Source organism: Camelus bactrianus, chromosome 23 (assembly GCF_048773025.1).
Source record: "Camelus bactrianus isolate YW-2024 breed Bactrian camel chromosome 23, ASM4877302v1, whole genome shotgun sequence".
In the NCBI taxonomy this organism is placed as follows: Eukaryota; Metazoa; Chordata; class Mammalia; order Artiodactyla; family Camelidae; genus Camelus; species Camelus bactrianus.
The window spans coordinates 13258014-13276407 of NC_133561.1; the positions used below are offsets into that span (position 1 = coordinate 13258014).

The window sequence follows — 18394 nt, forward strand, 5'->3', positions numbered from 1 at the left end:
CCCTCGAAGCCATGACAGCAGTGTCACCACCAACCATGCACCGTGTGAGGACAAGTGGGATGCTGGATACCCAAGGGCATCTTCACACTCTCATAAAGTATCAGGTCAGTACTAATGCATATGCAGATATGTCTATATAATACCACACACATTCTATGCCCACAAACTCAGAATGCACTCTACCAGACGTAGATGAAGGCATGAGTACATCTTTAAAACACACTCATTCAAGTATAAGTGAAAACAGACCAATTAGCATGATTACTTGTCTTGGCTTCTTAGGGCAAAATACTACTATTAATAGTCCACCAACTTGCCTATATGGAATATTTTGGGGCAAAATTTAACCATAGTTAATTAACAGCATGATGCTACATCATGTTTCAGTCATCAATACAGTCCAAAAAATTACAAACTGTAAAAAACATTCATGATGAAGAGTGCCATCTACTACCTAAACAAACGCAATCTTAACGTCATTTAATAAAAATTTTTCTCTCAGTCTTTTCTCCTATTTTGATTCAAACATAAACCTTTCCACAGAAAAGAATGCATCTCAGTAAAGTCATAATTATCAGCGGAAATAAATGAGAGCAGTGTGCTGGGTGATCTGATTTCTTATGCTGGGTTTCTAAATCACTTGGTAACTTCCATTTCAGGATCAAGCCCCTGACTCTGTTGCCCAGATTAATGCTGAAGTGGTGTTCCTACCTTTTCACCAGGTGGCGGCATGGCCTGCAGGGTGTTTACAATTTAAAAATACTCTCAAGTCTTATAAAGAGAAAACGAGTCAACTAAAAAAAAACCTAGAAATCCCTGGGTATTACAAACCCAGAAACACAGTCATTCCAGTATCAAATGCGTGACAGAGCTGCTGGGAAGAAGAGGGAGCACGCTGAGGCAAATTCAAAGTGTAAGATGCTCTGGTCCTGCAAGACGTAAGCACAGGAACCCAGTGACTCCAGGGCAGCAGAAAGTCACGCAGTGGAAAAGAGGTACAAAGTTCTGTGGAAATGAGGAGGAAGAAGGGAAGACTTGCAGTCAGTGGATCATGAGAGGGTTCTTGGAGGAGGCAGCATTCGAGGTGGGCCTTGGAAGATGACTAGGATTCTAGAATCCATGAATGGGAGCAGCTCTCGGCCGCCCAGACCCAGAAACAGGGAATCCCAGATGTCTCATTTGCACTAAAATCCAGCAAAAAGCAAGCAAGGAATGGAAAGCTGAGTTGGATTCAAAGTTGAAAGTTCTCAGGGAGAAAGCTTAAGAGTTTACACTTGGTCCCAGCAGCCTCAGTCTGGGTCTCCTTAAACCAGTAAGGTTACTGAGAGCCCCAGAGAGCTTTAGCTTAGAGTTTAGGTTGTATTTATCGATGATTATGGTATTAGAAACTGAAATTGAGGAAATGTTACAAATATTTGTCCTAATTCATTTTAAAATAAAAATAATAAACCCATCACGTTAGTATTTTCTGAGAAGGTATCTGCCGAAGCAAAACAAGACACTCAGCGGGAAGAGCGGCCCCGCACGCGTGCAGCCTCCTCCGCGTCCAGCCAGGACGCACTTCCCCGGTCAGCCTCGGCGGCCCAGCCACCGGGACGCGGAGTTTTGGCTGAAGTGTGTGAGGAAGACCCGGCCTCACACAGACAGCAAGGAGGAGAAGGGAGAGGCCCTTGGACCCCCCCCCCCCGGGAACCGCGGTTTAGTTTGGAAGGCGGGTGAAGCAGCTGGTGCTTCCTGAGCAGGGAACTGACAGGCTCAGTCTTGGGGACGATCAGCTGAGAAGTATGTGGTTATTTATGGGGAACAAGTATGAATTATTTATTTTTAAAATCTGAGTGTATTTCTCTTTCCTTATTCCTTCAGTCATTTCTATAAAAGACAAAGCAAACAAAAGCCCCTACCACAAACAGGCAGATAAATGGCTATGGATGCTCAGATAAACTGCAGGCTACCTTTTCCTCCTTCTAAGAGCTTCTTAACAGAGAGCTTCGGGAGCGGCTCGGCCTGCAGCGACGAGACTTTGGCGGCCCGGGCGTTCGCTCTGCTGTGCAGCAGAGTCTGAAGCACGAGACAATCCTCCAGCTGTTTGAGCAGGAGCTTCCAGTACTCGGTGTCAAGAGAAAGGGCCTCCCAGGAATCAGTGAGGGCCTCCGAATCAGCACCCGGAACTGTCTGGGAAAACTGACAGAAGGTGCACAGGTGAGTCTCTGGCCAAGGTTCTGGATCAACATGAGCGTGAGCGAGCTTTCAACCTGAAAGCTGGCAGACAGGCGGGGTACGTCACAAAGCAACTCAGAGATGCTGCTGCACAAACACTTCAGCTTGGCTGGAACACGAGGGTCGGGGCAGACAGGAGACTGGGGGGCAAGGATGACGGAGCTCGGACGTGCACGAAGAGACCTGCAGTGAGGCCCCCAGTTGCATCGTCGGACACTGCAAAGTTTCCAGGGCCACCCCAGCCAGGGCCACCACCTTTTCTTCAGGATACTGACAGTTCTTCAGAAAGTACTTGCCAGTGGAAAAAGGATGTCTTAAATTTCTCTGTTCGTTATTATAAACATTGTAAGCCAGTCATATTAAATTTAGCCCACAAACCACTGAGACTGACAGTGTTGAGTGAATCTCCACAGACCTATTTAGGTGTTTCATCCAATTTCATGCAACATTGCCCTAGAAAAAAATTATTTGATCTACCATGAGATATAAGGGGTGTTAGTCTTTTTCTTTTTTTAAAATAAATTTTAGTCTTCAACAAGTGATGAAAAAAAATTACAAAGCAAAAGCAAAAGGAAACTTTCATTTGAGTCATTCAAACTACCTGCAAAACCACCTTTGTTTCTAAAATGGGGGTATAAACGCAACTGTAGAACTTCCGAGCAGGAAGAAACCTGCGAAATAATGCCGTCTAACCCTGATCCTTCTGGGTGAGGAAACTGAACCAGGACCCGCCTTTTAAAGGGTCTCTCCACGAATCACCAGCTGTCGGCAGAGGGCAGACCTCTGCTGTCCAACTTTAGTGCTTTCCCCTTACGCCACGCGGAGACCAAGTTCAAGGATGCATGTCATCTGAATAAACAAATTAAGGACAGCACCCCTCATCCCAAAAGAGACAGGTAGGAACCTGCTGGACACACATTTCAAATCCTAGATGTTGCACAACAAAGAAGACAACGCGGTCCAGAAGGTAATGGAGAGCTGCCCCCTCACCTTCTTCTCGGTCAAGTTGTTGGATATCTGTGCGGCCACAGAGTGCCCCACGTGCGCGGACAACAGAGCAGCCCCGTTGTTCTCAGACTGGATACAGGCCGTGCGCATCTGCTGCCACCATGGGGACACGGACTGGGAGTCCCAGGTCTCTTCGATGGCCACTGCAGGCAAAAGGGGAAGGTTGAACAAGAAACTCTGAGCTTGGCGATTTTTTTTTTTTTTCGGTCCAACCTTTGACGTTAAACATAATGTTAAAACTAGATTAAAACTAGATTCCCTATTGATGCATTTCTCTATTTCTAAATGACTCGGAAAATAAATCTACAATTTATTTTATTTAGAACACTTACATTCCATTTATTTATGCTATTAGTCATCTTGCTTCTGAATCAACTATAAATCTCTGTTTGGAATATCTTCATTGTTGCTGAAAACTACTATTGAATACTTTAACATAACAGATTATTATTCTTATCATGCCAAAAGAGTAAGAAAAATATTGCCTCCACTAGAGTAGATTTGATTCACCTAAGTTGAGAAACACGTAGTGTTCCTATCATTTTTGATGATGATGCAAAAATACAAAAATCTAAAAATATTTAATTTATTTATTTATTACTGTATTATTTTAATTATTTGTTTATAATTAAACAAAGGTGGTAATTAAGGAGGTGGTAATTAAGTTTATTTTTAGGGGAGGTACTGGGGATTGAATCCAGGACCTCATGCATGCTAAGCATGTGCTCTACCACTTGAGCTATACCCTCCTCCCCTCCAAAAATATAAATTTAATTTTCATAAAGCACACTTTGAATGCACTCAGAGCTATCTATGAATACATAAAAGGATCTCTCTAGTGAACTGTTACATACCCTCTAGTCTACTTTTGCTAAGTACCCTCCCTCCCCTCTTTGTGGAATTTCGACACTGAACTTTGTTTCCAGGAGCCGGAGCCTGAGACCTGAGAAGGCCGGACCACAGCGGCCCCGGCACGTACCTTTCATCTTGCTCAGGAGGTACAGCATTGTGTGGAGACAGCAGACAGACTGCGGTTTGTCCAAAATATCTTTTTCCTTAGAAAGCCAAACACTCAGGAGCAGAGACTGAAATCAAATTTAAATCTTTCTCAGTCTAAAAATATATTTAACGTAAACATAATTTTGCACTTTTCTAGAGAGCGGACGTGTATACATGAGTGATTCAGTCCCGCGGGCTGGGAGATAAAATGCTTGCTTGTTACATAAGGTAACGTGAGGGGCAGAACAGAGCATCTTGTCTACTTTAGAGATTCTCCATCATCTGCCGGGGATCTAAACTCATCTATCTCCACCGCTTCTTTAGGTCAAGTACTCCCCCCTTCAGTTCGAGCCCCTGTGAATGATCATCAGAAAGGACACTACCGTGACAGCATGGGTCACAGTGGACTGGCACAGAGCCACTGGGTTAGGACTGGAGGTTACAACTGGAGGGTCTGGAGCTGTGAATCTAGCCCTGGCCATGGCCATATGAAGACACGGGGGACTAGGCAGCAGCAAATGAGTATGTAAAACTATCAAACTCCCAATCACTGACAGGTCATGAGTAACGGATTTTAAACAAAAAAAACCACTTAAATTGACAGAAGAGACTTTTAAGAACCAGCATATTGAAGTTAAATTTAAAACATTTAAGTAAATTCATAAAATTTGTACTCAGATTACTTTGGGATAAGGAAAAATTTAAAGGCATGGTGTCCCATCTGTAAGTACTGGTGTGGATGAAAGGCCTTGACTGCTTATAATTCTGCAGTGCCTTTATGTTAAAAAAAAAAAAAAGCTCTAAAATAAAGGTCAAACATCAGTTTAAATGCATTAGTACAAATAATTTCCAACAATTAAGACAATTAGGAAGTTGGAGAAGTGTGGGAAGGATATCAACTTAGGAGGTTGACCTAAGGTCGGGAGATGTGGGTACCCGGCAGGGGTATCATCCCATTCGATCCTAACCACCTCTTGTGCAAAGACGATACCCAGATTTTACAAATGATGAAAAGGAAAAGTAACTTACGCAGCACCACACAGTTAATAAGTTAGAACTACAGTCTGAACGCAGAGCTGCCTGACTGTAACACACATTTTCTTTCCTCTCTTTAAAAATGCATACGTGTACATATAAATTTATATACATATGTAATTTTACAAATATAAAAACATACACCGTTTAAAGTGTTCTATTTCTCCCTTATTTGGTTTAACTTGTCTCCCTTTCTTTAACCCTTTCACATCTCTCCCTTTATCAGCCTCCTTTCTACTTCATCCTTTACAAGAACCTTTTTATATTTTCACAACCGAGTGTGTCCTTTCACATTTGCCCTCGTATGCCTAAGACAATGACAATGTTAACAACAATAAATGCTAATGGCTATGCAGAGCTTACTATGTGCCAAGCCACTAACTGCTTTTCTAAGTACAGACATACAGAGAGTATATGAAGGGGGGACGGAGTGGAGGGGGTCACTGTTTTACAAGAATGGGGTCATATTATACATTCTACTTGCTACCTAACATCCTGTGTCATCCATAAAGCAGCAACTGACTGTATTCATTTATCAAGGTTATTTCCTATCTTTTAGACTGCCTTTTAACCTCATAGTGCACTGCTGCTTAATCACTAGGCAGGTTAAAAAAAAAAAATGGGTTGCCCACATAGGCAACGAAGACATTCCATAGTGACTTGGAAATTACTCTGTCTCTGTCTCGATGTTTTGTGCACACATGTGCTGTGAAGCAAATCAAAAGGAAATGAGGGGAGATGGCAGAACTTATCTTTCAGGTTCACAGCTAAGTTGCCATTAGACTCACTCTGATTAATTCTGAACACAAAATGTATGACCAGGGCTTATGTTAACAGCACAGTTTCTAAACACACTGCAAGGTTAGAGTTTCTCAAAGCTTGATTCACGTCCCCAACAGCAACCGAGTTTCAAAGTGTTCATAAAGACTGCCAACCCGAAGGGTTATTTTAAACTTCATTATATTTAGACAAATTAAATGTCAAGTCTTCGCTCTCTCTTCACACTATTAACTCTTCTACCTTCTTCTCCAACTAACCGGTTGCTCCCCCATCTACCACCAACTTTAGCAGATCCTAAAACAAACAAACAAAAAGAACTTGTTCTTCTGTTTAACTCTCTTTCCCTGTCTTTCCCATGCCAGCCCTTCTTCCTGCCTCTTGCCCAACAAGGTAACCTTTGCTTATAATCTAAAGAATCATGCAGTATGTATCTTTTAAAGATTGGCTTTTTTCTACTCCATATATTTTCCTTGTTCATCTAATCTGTTGCTTGGATCAGAAGTTCACTCCTTTTACTGCTGAAGAGCATTCCATGGTTAAGGATATGCCACAGTCTGTTTATCTGTTCACCCGCTGAAGGGCACCACATGGTTTCCAGGATTTGGCTATTATGAGGAAAGCAGCTTATGCACATCCATGTACAACCAATGTGTATTTAACTGCTTTACTTCCTGATGACATAGATACTATACAGTGAGGTAGACCCGAATCCATTTTTAAAGGACTTAAATGTTTAATTAAAAGAATATGTCAACATAGTCATCAAGTTCATAGAGGTGGAATGCCCACATCCTGGCCAAAAACAAAGATGCGAGGGGGCGTGTGACAGTACGTGTATGTGCACATGCAGGGGGCAGTAAAGAGCAGAGCTGGTGATGGTAGGGGATTCCCTTGCCCTTTCCACAAAGGGCGCAAACTTAGTGTGTGGTCTTTCCATTGGACAACTCTTTTATTTACATTTGTTATAGCACAGAGATTAAATCCTAGCATACATTCGAAGTCGGGGAATGTGTGATAATTCCATAGTGCTTTAAGGGAACTTTATTTTGTTTTCCGGATAAGAACTTCTAAAATTCTAATATGAACATTTTCACTGATGGTCACAGTCCATTATAAATGCATGCATACATGTCAGGTTCTTAATTTATTTTAGGCCAACCATGGAATATGCTGGTTATAATTTACAGAGAATGAGAAAAATAAGATAATATGATTCAATTAAATATGGCGATGATAAATTTTCTGATCATCTTTAGAAAGTTTTCATGTATGTCCCAGAATATACTTTAAATAATGCTTTAAAAAAAAAAAAAAAGACTGACACTTCCCCGTGACATGAGCAAGGAAGAGCAGCACCCAGCAACGAGAACCCTTACCAGCAGCAGCTGGGGGCTGAGTCCAGCCGACTCCAGGGTGCGGCACATATCCTCAGTGGCGCTCTCTCCATGCAAACACTTCCAAAAGAAGAAACTGCCTAGTGAAACAAACACAAAGCCAGTCACCAACGACTCTTTACCATTTGGACGAACCATTGCCCTGAATTGCAACCTGGAGTCCCAGAGAAGTGAAACACGACGAGAGAAGAGAGATCAATGGTTCAATTTGCTTAACTGATGAAAGCAGAGGGTATCATTACACGTCTAACGCTGTCTCCTAAGTGTACTTTTTTTTTTAAAACTTTTTTTGTTGAGTTATAGTCATTTTACAATGTTGTGTCAAAGTGTACTTTCAATTCAGTCCAGCTTTTATGACACAGTGCCTACGTATCCAGAGTATCTTTGGTTGGCTGTAAAACATATATTAAGTCCTTTGGTTAACTGATTTCAAAACAAACTGGATCTCTGAGATGCTGTAAGCTCCTCCCAGGCTGTCATCTAGCAGAGGGAGGGTTCAAAGAGCAGTTTATGATTCTACCTACCTAAAGCCACATACTCCTCCTCACTGGTCTTCTTTATGTTGATCACATCTTTCTCATATTCTAAATATTCCAGGAATGTTTTCACAGGCAACACGCCATCCTTAACATCAGAAAACCGGACAGCAGTCCTGCTGTTCTCTTGTTTGTACTTCTCTAATAACGCCTGGAGCTTCAGGAATTCTTTTTCATCAAGCCTTAGTAACACAGCCAAGTCCTTAAAAACAGGAAAAAGAGAAGTTCTGAAGAGACCACATCCCTTTCCATGACTCTGCCTTATGTGTCAACACTGTCCTCTAAGCAAAGATGACTTTTTAATTAATGTGATGTGCTTAAAACTTGACTCTCGTGGGGAGGGTATAGCTCAAGTGGTAGAGCGCATGCTTAGCATGTATGAGGTCCTGAGTTCAATCCCCAGTACCTCTTCTAAGAATAAATGAATAAACCGAATTACCTCCCCCCACCAAAAAAAAAAAAGAAAGAAAGAAAAGGAATGGAAAAGAAATTTTAAAAAAAATTTGACTCAATTCATGAGTACGTTATTTAAATAAACTAATCTTGAAACACTACATATTACTGAAAGTACCATTTTTAGAAAGTTTCCTGAGATTATACTCTCCTAAAATGTCTGAATTTTAATAAATATATATTATTGCTTAATCAGGAAAAAAATTTTAAGGGTGTCAACTGAAACTCTTGTGATTCTGAGGAAACTTAAGAACTATCTGAATGCATAAACACTGTAAAATAAAAGCAGTGGAAAACAGTCCTCACTGTATCTACATATAAATCCTCTGTGGCCCCTCAGGGATGGAGAGATTGAAAAGTCACACACGTACACACAACACACACGGTTAAAAGACCATAAATTTGCCACAGCAAGCAGAACTTTCTTCCCCTCACGCTACAAGATTAAAGCTGCATTCTTAAACAAGAGCAGTTTTATTATTTATTTACTTATGGTTGTTATTTTTAAAAACAAGTAGAAAACCCCAAAATGCTACTGAACACATACAAGCAGTTCAATGCCAGACTAAACTTATACACAAGCTTATATGAACTAGGTCCCAGAGACAGCAAAAATGAGTTCATTCAGATCTGAATTTTAGTCCTGTATGTACAAAATTAACCATCAGCCTAGAAGCTGACTGCTGCTTCTTTTAAGGATCCAGACAAGTTTACAGCAAAATATGGTTTCAGTTCTTCCAAACTGTTTTAAAAATGCAAAAATAAAAATAAAAAATGACAATCTGCCAACTGATTTTTAAAATTCTGTAATTGTTTTATTCACTATATTGGGACTATTGTGTGGAAATGAATTCTACAGGAGATTATTAATGCCATATATTTCACTTTCCTTGGCAGGGTTCAAGGAAGAGTTTGGATTTTACTTAAAAAAAAAATTAGGCATTGATAAATCTATGAAATGTCTAGGCAAACATGTAGCCATAACTTAATCAACTCAATCTTTCCTGTTGCTCAAAATGATTTTTAACTATTGGTAAAGTAGACAGCAGAACAAAAGTTCCTGAAAAAAAATGGCTTTGTCATTTATAATGGCAATCACAGAATATTACTGTGAACAAATTGTTAAAATGCTTTATAAAATCCACCTATACTTAAAAAAAAAAGTTGGAATGTGTAGGTTATTTCCAATACAGAGAGTAAAACCTTGTCTCATTTTTCTGTTTAAAAATCTTTATTTATGTATATATATTTATAATAAAAGCCATCCACATTAAAACTCAATTAACTTTCAGATATACCAGATAAGTTTTTTGAAAGCATTACCAGGGATGTGACAAATCACTAACATCACCTTAATAATAATTTTCCTTTAAATAAGTAAAAGACATGAGGCCCTGAAGCCAGACAACCCGCCCCAAGGTCACCCAGTAACTAAGGGAAGAGAGGACAATATTTCTCTCTATTCCCTACTAAGAGAAATTCTATTTCTCTGCATGGAAAGTAAGAATTTTGTATATTCTCCTCAGAAATGAGCGATATTGTATTGTAATAAAGATTACAAGGTGCTATCATATCACTTCCTTACATTTTACAGAATAAAAACACAGATCACTTACTACAATTATTTTAAGCACTTTGATGTAAGATAGAGTATTTTTTAAATGCATTTCATTATGTAGTAAACAACAGAGCAGTGTGAGTTTGCTGACAACCACATAGAAAAGCTGGTCTCCTCTGTTTAAGCAGAATCACTTTTTTTCTTTAAAAGAAATTAAAGTTTTGCTACTTCAGTAATTTGTATAAATTTTACTTGGCAAATCCTGTCCAGAAGAAGTTGTATTATAAGAAGTAGCTTTAAAAAATAGGTTAGGAAAAACCCAAATGCTTTTAGGTACTGAAAATGGATTAATAATAAATTCAATATTCTAGCATAAATAATATAAATTTAACAGGAAGGCACAGAAAGCCAACAGGGGGGTCTTGTAAAGAAAATAAAACTTTGCACTTAAAAAAAATCTTAATAATCTACTTCTTTACTACCAATTAAAAAAACTAAAAATAATCAAAGGGATTATTTTGTATAATGAGTAATGGGATTACTCACATTATCAGAGAATGGCGTGTCTGAATGAAAATCAAGGGAATTTAATTGACTGACAGACTCATAAAGATGAAGTAATTTCAATTTACTGGCACAAAACTGTAGCAATCCTTCATCAACAGACTCAAGCTCTAAAAGGTAGAAGGAGAAAATACATTAAAGAGATATATTTAACAGACTGGAAAAAAAGGCTTTTCTTTCATTAAATCTCTTAATATTACATAATTCCTTGAGGTTCTATTTTATTAAATATTGGGCAGCTTAAGCTATAATGGATTAAGATGGTAAAAATTTTTCCATCATGGCAAAATATCTGAATTTTTAAATGGAATAAGGTGCTCTAAGAGCAGGGAGGAGAAAAGAAAGAAGAAATGTATCACTCAAATTTAGATGAATGATTTGGAGACGGCTTTGAACATATTCTCCCTCACCCCATAACTCATACGTTGTCTATTATGCGCACATCCTGAGAAAAGACAAACAGAAAGTTGCCTGGCTCTCCTTATTACCACGGTGTGAAAGATGTAATAATGCAGGCAGAAACTGTGGACTGTCACAGTTGTATCTTCAAGAAAGGCTGACAAAGAGACCAAAAGTAGAATTCCATTTAATATCCTCCATCAATTAGTTTTTTTCCAAGATTAATGCTGGAAAAATACTCTCTGTATAATATATTCCTGTATGATAATTTAAATATTTCTAATACAAAACAAATATTTAAACTTTAAAAAAGCAGACACTGAAAACTCCCAGGAATTCTGATATGGAATCCAGTAAGATGGAAGACTGAGTTCTTACAGCCACGATAAAACTTAGTATACCGAATGACATTTTTAGGAATCTCATTTATAGGGAGAACCTGAAACTAGTTATAGAACTCCAACAACAGTGTTTGGTTCACTCCCAGGCCAGTAAAAGATAATTTTTAATTTAATAAATTTTGATATTTTGTTAAAGCCTTGAGAGGTGGGGTGACTTTGTAAGTGTACTGTATTTTTTAAAAGAGGTATTTCTAACAAGTTGTGTGCAATAAAGGAGATCACTATTTACCAAAAGTCAGCTCTTCGTATGTGCTGAAGAAAAAAAAAAATCTCAAAATTAGGATGCTTAAAGACCTGAAGTAGCATATTATGATTTGTTTATTAAGCCACTTTAAGTTGGCTTAAATATAATTATAATTAAATATAAAGCTGGCTTCATATAGTTTACACAACAAACAAAAACTCATGACTAGATGAAGTCAGCACACCACATGCTACAATTTAACTGATACTAGGAATTAAGAATAAATTAACTTTTGCTAGCTCAGCTGCACAGCACATGGAGCTACAACACAAGTTACAAATCTCATTCTTTTCCAGACAAATAAATTCTGAAGAGTAAAAACCAGCAAACTCAGAATTGATCATGTAATCACAGTCTGTGACTTTGGAAGTCCTAACTCCATTCATGAGGGACGCAGATAAGGAAATGTGGATTCCATACATTAACAAAACATTAATCAAAGCACGGATTTTTTAAAAAATCATTATCTCAGTCAAAATGACATTAAAGAAAGCCCCATCTACAGAAATCTCTCTCTTTCCATAAAGTTAAATAAAACACAGTGGCAGTAAGAGAACCTGGTCGTTTCTGCTTGCCACCTGCTAATGCGTCCCCTCGTGCCAGTGGCTTTCACGCTGCTCTAAACTGTATCACGCTGCTCTAAACTTTTCATCATTCCCTTCTGATAACCTTCCTCACAGTTGATGGATTCAAAAGAAAAATACTTACGGTGAGAAACAGAGTCACCATCTTCAGGGAAAGTTCAGATGAAGATCAACTGCATACAATGACCAGGGAATTAAAAAGTCCCCAATACTAACGTAGGAAATCAGCTTCCTTCTGTCTTATATATTATTCCCACATTAAACAAACATGGTGGCATCATAAGCCATAATAGCTTTCTATAATCAGTACCAAAATTTGAGGTGAGACTATATATATACCTCCAGTTAGTACAAACCCCATTACCTTGATTTTTTAAAGTGTCCATTAAAGTCTGAGTGATGTTTCTAAGGCAGGAAAATGGTAAACGTTCACTTGCCAAAATGCTTTCCAATGCCTAGAAGAAAGATATGGAGCAATTCTTGTAAACAGAAGGCAGTGGTTTGGTTTTTTAAATTTTACATTTATGCCTACACTTGCACCACCCCAAGTCTCAAAGGGACGCTCCACTTTAAAGATGTTTCCATGTGCACACCTGAGAATTAAAGCTGCATCACGAGTAACATGTAATGCATTTCATGTCGTGCCAAATACGGTACAAGGACAAAAGTCTGGACTGAGAATGAGACAACGAGAAGGCAACTGACGTTCAACAGAATGGCCAAGACGAAACAGAAACAGAGATAAAGCTATTCACCAGTAAGAGTCTGAGTCTATACCACACAGGCATGAGTGAAAAGCAGAGGCTGCTACTGTCACGTCGATGATAAAGACCGACGACAGCTTAGTCACTGCAGCTGAGCACGGCTGGCTGGCTCCACTGGCCTTGCTAGACACGGATACTCCCCACCTCCCCCCACTGCCCCGCTTCCTGCCACTGGCAGGTATTTGTGGCACTATGTCAGTTTCCCAATTTCGTTGTTCCATGATGTAAGGTAAGAAAGGTGGTAACAAAATGAGAAGAACTGTGTGGGTTATGACCCTCCCCTTCCACGAGATGCCCTCAACTGCCTTTCCACAAGCCCACTTTGTCACAAGGGCTACCTTTAATAATGGAGACTCTGCCCTGAGGAAAATGAGAGCCAAACGGCAGTATCAGTGGAATAGAAAACTCGATTAAAAGTCCCAGAGACCTGCCTCTTCTACAATAAAACAATAAACAAGTGTTTCTGAAAAATGACTGCCACAGTGAAATGAGAGAGAGAAAAAGAAATCAGGATTCACTAAATCACCCCACTATTTCAGATGCTGTCCGTTATGAAAATGACATATTTGGTAAGATCACTGCATGAAGGTGCTTAAAAAAGATAAAGAGGAAGAAGTTGGGGTGTTATGACTAATATACATGAAACAATTAGAAAACAAGGACAGCTGTCCCTCTGTATCCAAGGGTTCCCCATCTGCAGATTCAGCCAATCATGGATTGAAAATATTGGGGAAAAAAAATCCCACAAAGTTCCAAAAACGCTGTGCAACTGTTTGTTGTGTTAGGCGTGTTAGGTGTTACAAGTAACCCAGAGATGATTTAAAGTCCACAGGAGAGCGTGCAGAGGTTATATGCAAATACACCGTTTTACGGAAGCGGCTTGAGCACCTTCAGATTTAGGTATCCGCAGGGGGTCCTGGACTCAACACCCCCACGGATACTGAGGGACAACTGTAGTCATCAGCTCTCTGGTTCTGATTAAAAGCAGAGTTCAGAGGCATCCATGAGGACTGGGTGTCACGTAAGAATTTATAGTCAGAACTTGGGCAGCATTCCAAGGGGTCTGGATAGGAGGAATGGGAGTAAAAGGAATCATAATGAGCTACCATATTATAACCAGGAGCCTGGCAAAAGGTCACAAGTCTGGCGATACCATGGGAGGCTGAGGCTGTGAGGCTACACGGCCCCTTCCACATGTAAGTGGGAACATAAATTAGTACCAGTGTCTTGAGAACAATTTATCATCACCTGGTGCAGCCGAAGACGCTCATACTCTAGCAACTCCACTCCTGGGTATACGCTCAGGAGACACTCTCGCATACGTACACCAGGAAACGTAGAAGGAATATCACACTATCACTGTTTGTAACAGCAGAAAAACTGGAAAGAGCCTAAATGTTCACTGACAGGAGATTAAACAAGTAACTGTACTCGCAGACTGGAATTCACGTAGCACAGAACGCGAGTCAGGCGCGACTGCGGGCATCAGGCGCATGGCCGACTCCCAGAAACAGTGTTGAAGGAATGAACCAAGTCACAGAAGAAGACAGCATGACTCCATGTACATAAAGTTCAAAAAAGGGGAAAATGGGTCAATGTGTTTTAAAGGAGCCATACAGAAATGATGTAACGATAAAGAAAAGCAAAAGAGAAACATGAAATTCTGAACACTGGTTACCTTTGGGATGGGAAAAGGGGGTGGGCTGGAGGAGGGACATGCAGGGCTCTGGAGAGTTCCTGGTAACAGTCTATTTCTTGAGGCAGTGCTCATACACATCTCTGTCTTATTTAATTTGAATATATGTTATGTATCGGTTTGTGTATGTGTATAAAACACATGTACTTACATGTATGATAATATTACTTAATTTTTAAAAAAAGAGACAACAGAAACTTCCACATGGAAATATAAAAAAGGATGAACATGAATAAAAACACAAAGAGAAGACTTCAACCTGTCATGTTTGGAAGGAAATAGGAAAATAAAGGTTTTGTTAAGAAGGACACATACAGCTACTCAGCAGGGAAGTTCATTAATCGCATGCACTTACTTGCTTTTTGGTTGCAGGGTACTTAATATCAAGAATCAATTCTTTTATTTCTCTTTCAATCAAATCTAAAAAGACAATGAACCAAAGTTAAAAATTTCTACTTTTATTATAGGTGAATTTTATTCTGAGAGAAAAAAAACGTGTATTTGTACTATCAGTCAGTCTAAAGGGTTTCTGGGTTCTCTTAGAAATTACTGTTTTATTGTTACAAATTTTCACACTCCCGCAATGGCCTGTTTCATCCTTTAGAGCATTTCGAGTAAAAACTACATGATTGCTTGTATAACATCACCTCATTCCAAAAAGGAGCTGCATTAGCTCATAAATGAACTGAAGTATTTTGATTGCTCCACTGAGAATAGTCTTATAATTTAAAAAATGACCTAACAGTATGCTTCGCTTTTATTAAAAGACACCTACCAAGATTAGGAGATTTTGCCTTCAGTAAGGCTCCCAGCTTCTTCACTAAGTGCATATCCTTGGCTCGTTCACTCTTCTTATCACTACAACAAGAAAGCCCACAAATCCTTACAGAATGCGAAACTGTTTCCCTTCTAATTCTGACTCGCTCCAAATTTCTTTCTCCTTCCTATTCTTTCTATTTAACTTTAAAGGTATCAGTCTAATGAGAAAGGAAAATAAAACAACAACTGCAAAACAAAGCAAAACAATCAGCAAAATAAGGGACAGGGAGAAGTCAGCAGGAGGACAGTAACAGGCTGGCCCGTGACAGTACTTACCTCAGTGCTAAGTGGAAAGGAACGTTCACTGTTTTCACACTTCCAGACACAGGGTCAACCAGACAGATCTGGTAAGTCTGCGGCTGCCAACTCTGGCTGGTAACGTTATTTAAGCCCATGATTTTATAACCAGGATACAGAAGCCTGAGGAAATCACATACCAATATGGTAAAAATCTCAGCGGAAGGGGAAATGTCAAAAGCTGCTTTTATTATAGCTTGGGACCCCTACATTATTAGCGATTCAGGAGCATTTAATGCGGCAAACAAATACTAGCTGATACCAGAAACATAAACAAAGCAGAACCCGACTGACAGGTTTCCACCTCATTCAAATGTGCTAGAAAATGACATGAACACAGTCAAGCCTATCTTGCAGCGGCAAACCCAGCATTCACCTCACTCGGCATCATCACCAGGGGACCGTGAAGGGATCTCTCTTCCCGAGCCTCCAGCAGTGCAGGTGGAGGGAAGGGGACCGACGGCAGCACTAAAGCTACCTTTAACTCGGTAGCATATCGAGCCTTTTCAATCAGATTCTTTTGTTATTTAACAAACACTTAATCCTTAATTATATCCCAGGCATTTGCAGGAAAAACCATAATAAAGTGCATTTCAATTCTCAAACAACCTGCGATCTAATAAGTAGCTTTAAAATTAAGCTTTACTTTAACAAAAGCATTCCTTTCCGTAACCAGGAAGAGGCCAGGGTTTGCGGCTTACCTGCAGTGCTTTCCCACGTTGAAAGCCCCGACTCTAGGTCCCTGCTGTGTGCTCCACACTTCTAAAATCCCCCTCCGTGGTGCATAGATCACAAGGAACTGGGCCACTCGACTTGGACCCTGAGGACTTCCAAAGGGGGAGAAGTCCCCCTTTTCTGGCACCCTTTCATGGAGATCCTCCACAATTTGGATCCAACCAGTCTGTGCATCTCGATACCCTTGGAGACACAGAAAAGGAAAGCTACTTAGTTTTCTCATCAAGGTTTAGCAGCAGCCTTCTGAAGCACTCTGGGATATTTTCATGGGGGGGCAGAGGGGTTCTCAAGAGAAGCTATAAAAGTTCATTATTGAGGGTGGGTAATAGCTCAGTGGTAGACAGCATGCTGAGCATGCATGAGGTCCTGGGTTCAATTCCCAGGACCACCATTTAAAAAAAAGTATATTATCTTTTTATTATGAAATATCTTAAACAGAAAAGAAGATAGTAATAATGATAATAAATTTTGAATCAATCACCAAGTTATTAAAAATTAGTATTTTCTGTTTGCCTCTGATCACTGTTTTCTTTAAAAAGAAAAGTTATCATGGAGGTTTTGTGAGCAACCTTCCCTGATTCCATTCCCCTCCCTCCCCCTCTTTAAGAAATTTCTTCCCATTAAAAAACTCTGGGGAGGTTATCAGGTTCAGATTGAAAATAAAAATCCAATTAAAATATAAGAAAAGATCCAATTGATTTCCTGCAATTCAAGTCCCTTGGGGGTGTGCAGACAGAGGGCAAGCGGGCTGCAGAAGGATGGGAAGCAGGAAGATGCAGCTGACACTGCCTGCCATCCGAGGGTGGCCCCTCTCACAGGCAACTGATCCCTGTCTTTGCAGAATGGGGAGGAAAGCAGACTGCATCAGATGCAGAACAACAGGCAACAACGGCAGCAATGAACTGCCACGGTGGATTTGGACCAGCTGGTATACCTGTCTTCTATACTTTGCGAAAGTCTCCCTGATAACACACCCTTGATGTTATTGCAAAAGACAAACACCAAGGAGAAACTATGTATCTGCAGCATCCAAACCTATCTCTAAAGACACTTGAACACATGGCTGGTAAACACTGCAGGAATCCTTTGGCAAGAAGGTAACAGTGGGCTCAGTCCAGCCCAGAGTACTTAATGTCCTCAAATCCATTTTTCCTCACAATGCTAAATAAAACAAGACCAGATTGCACTAAAATTGTGGTTTCTAACTAGTAGTCTGTGCTGACATGCTGTTAACCAGATAATTTCACACAACACGTTCTCCCTTCTTCCTTAGTCAAGGAGATTTTATTTTATTCAGGTTGACAATGTGCCTATTTTCAAGTTTCCCTTATAGTTAGGTATGGTCATGTGACTAAGTCCTGGCTAATATATTGTAGAAAAAGCTTGGTAAAGCTTCAAGAAATATCTTCAAAGTGGACCAAGTTGTCAGTTCTTCTCTTCCCCTTCTTCTGTCCTGGGATGCAGGTAATGAGGCCAGGAGCTTCAGCAGCCATTTGAACCATGAGATAACCTTGAGTGGGGAAGCTACATGGAAGGAGACTGAGCTCCTGAGTATGTCACAGTGATAACATATCAATCCTGAACTTGGCTCTGTTACTTGAAGCTAAATGCAACTCTTAACTGACACAGTTACCGAGAAGCTTAAGTGAACTGACCTAAGCATATGGATATGGAAGCCAAGTTAGCCAAAATGGATTTTGCTAGGTTTGGCCATCTTAAATCCCAAAGACTCGACATTCTAGACTTGGGAAGAACATCTGACTCAAGCATGGCCTTGCAAAATGCAATGAACCTGGCAGGGGCAAGAAACTGAATTCAGGAATTGAGAATGACAGTAAGAATTGAAAAGAAATACAGAAGGAAAAAGTTGAAAGAGCCAAAGAGTTAGTCACACTTAAAGGATGTATCAGT

The 18394-nt window shown here is 39.9% G+C and overlaps 1 protein-coding gene across 1 annotated transcript in view; it reads right to left on the reverse strand.

Annotated features, from left to right (window-relative positions):
• RAB3GAP2 (RAB3 GTPase activating non-catalytic protein subunit 2) overlaps positions 1–18394 on the reverse strand; it is a 75665-nt gene that overhangs the window by 16784 nt on the left and 40487 nt on the right. Inside the window, exons 14-24 of the mRNA XM_010974000.3 lie at positions 16450–16666; positions 15728–15871; positions 15408–15490; positions 14988–15052; positions 12537–12627; positions 10527–10654; positions 7958–8171; positions 7416–7513; positions 4205–4310; positions 3208–3368; positions 1953–2181 (exon numbers count right to left, since the gene is read on the reverse strand). Of these exons, the coding sequence (XP_010972302.1) occupies positions 1953–2181; positions 3208–3368; positions 4205–4310; positions 7416–7513; positions 7958–8171; positions 10527–10654; positions 12537–12627; positions 14988–15052; positions 15408–15490; positions 15728–15871; positions 16450–16666 (1536 nt within the window). The remainder of the gene's footprint in view (positions 1–1952; positions 2182–3207; positions 3369–4204; positions 4311–7415; positions 7514–7957; positions 8172–10526; positions 10655–12536; positions 12628–14987; positions 15053–15407; positions 15491–15727; positions 15872–16449; positions 16667–18394) is intronic.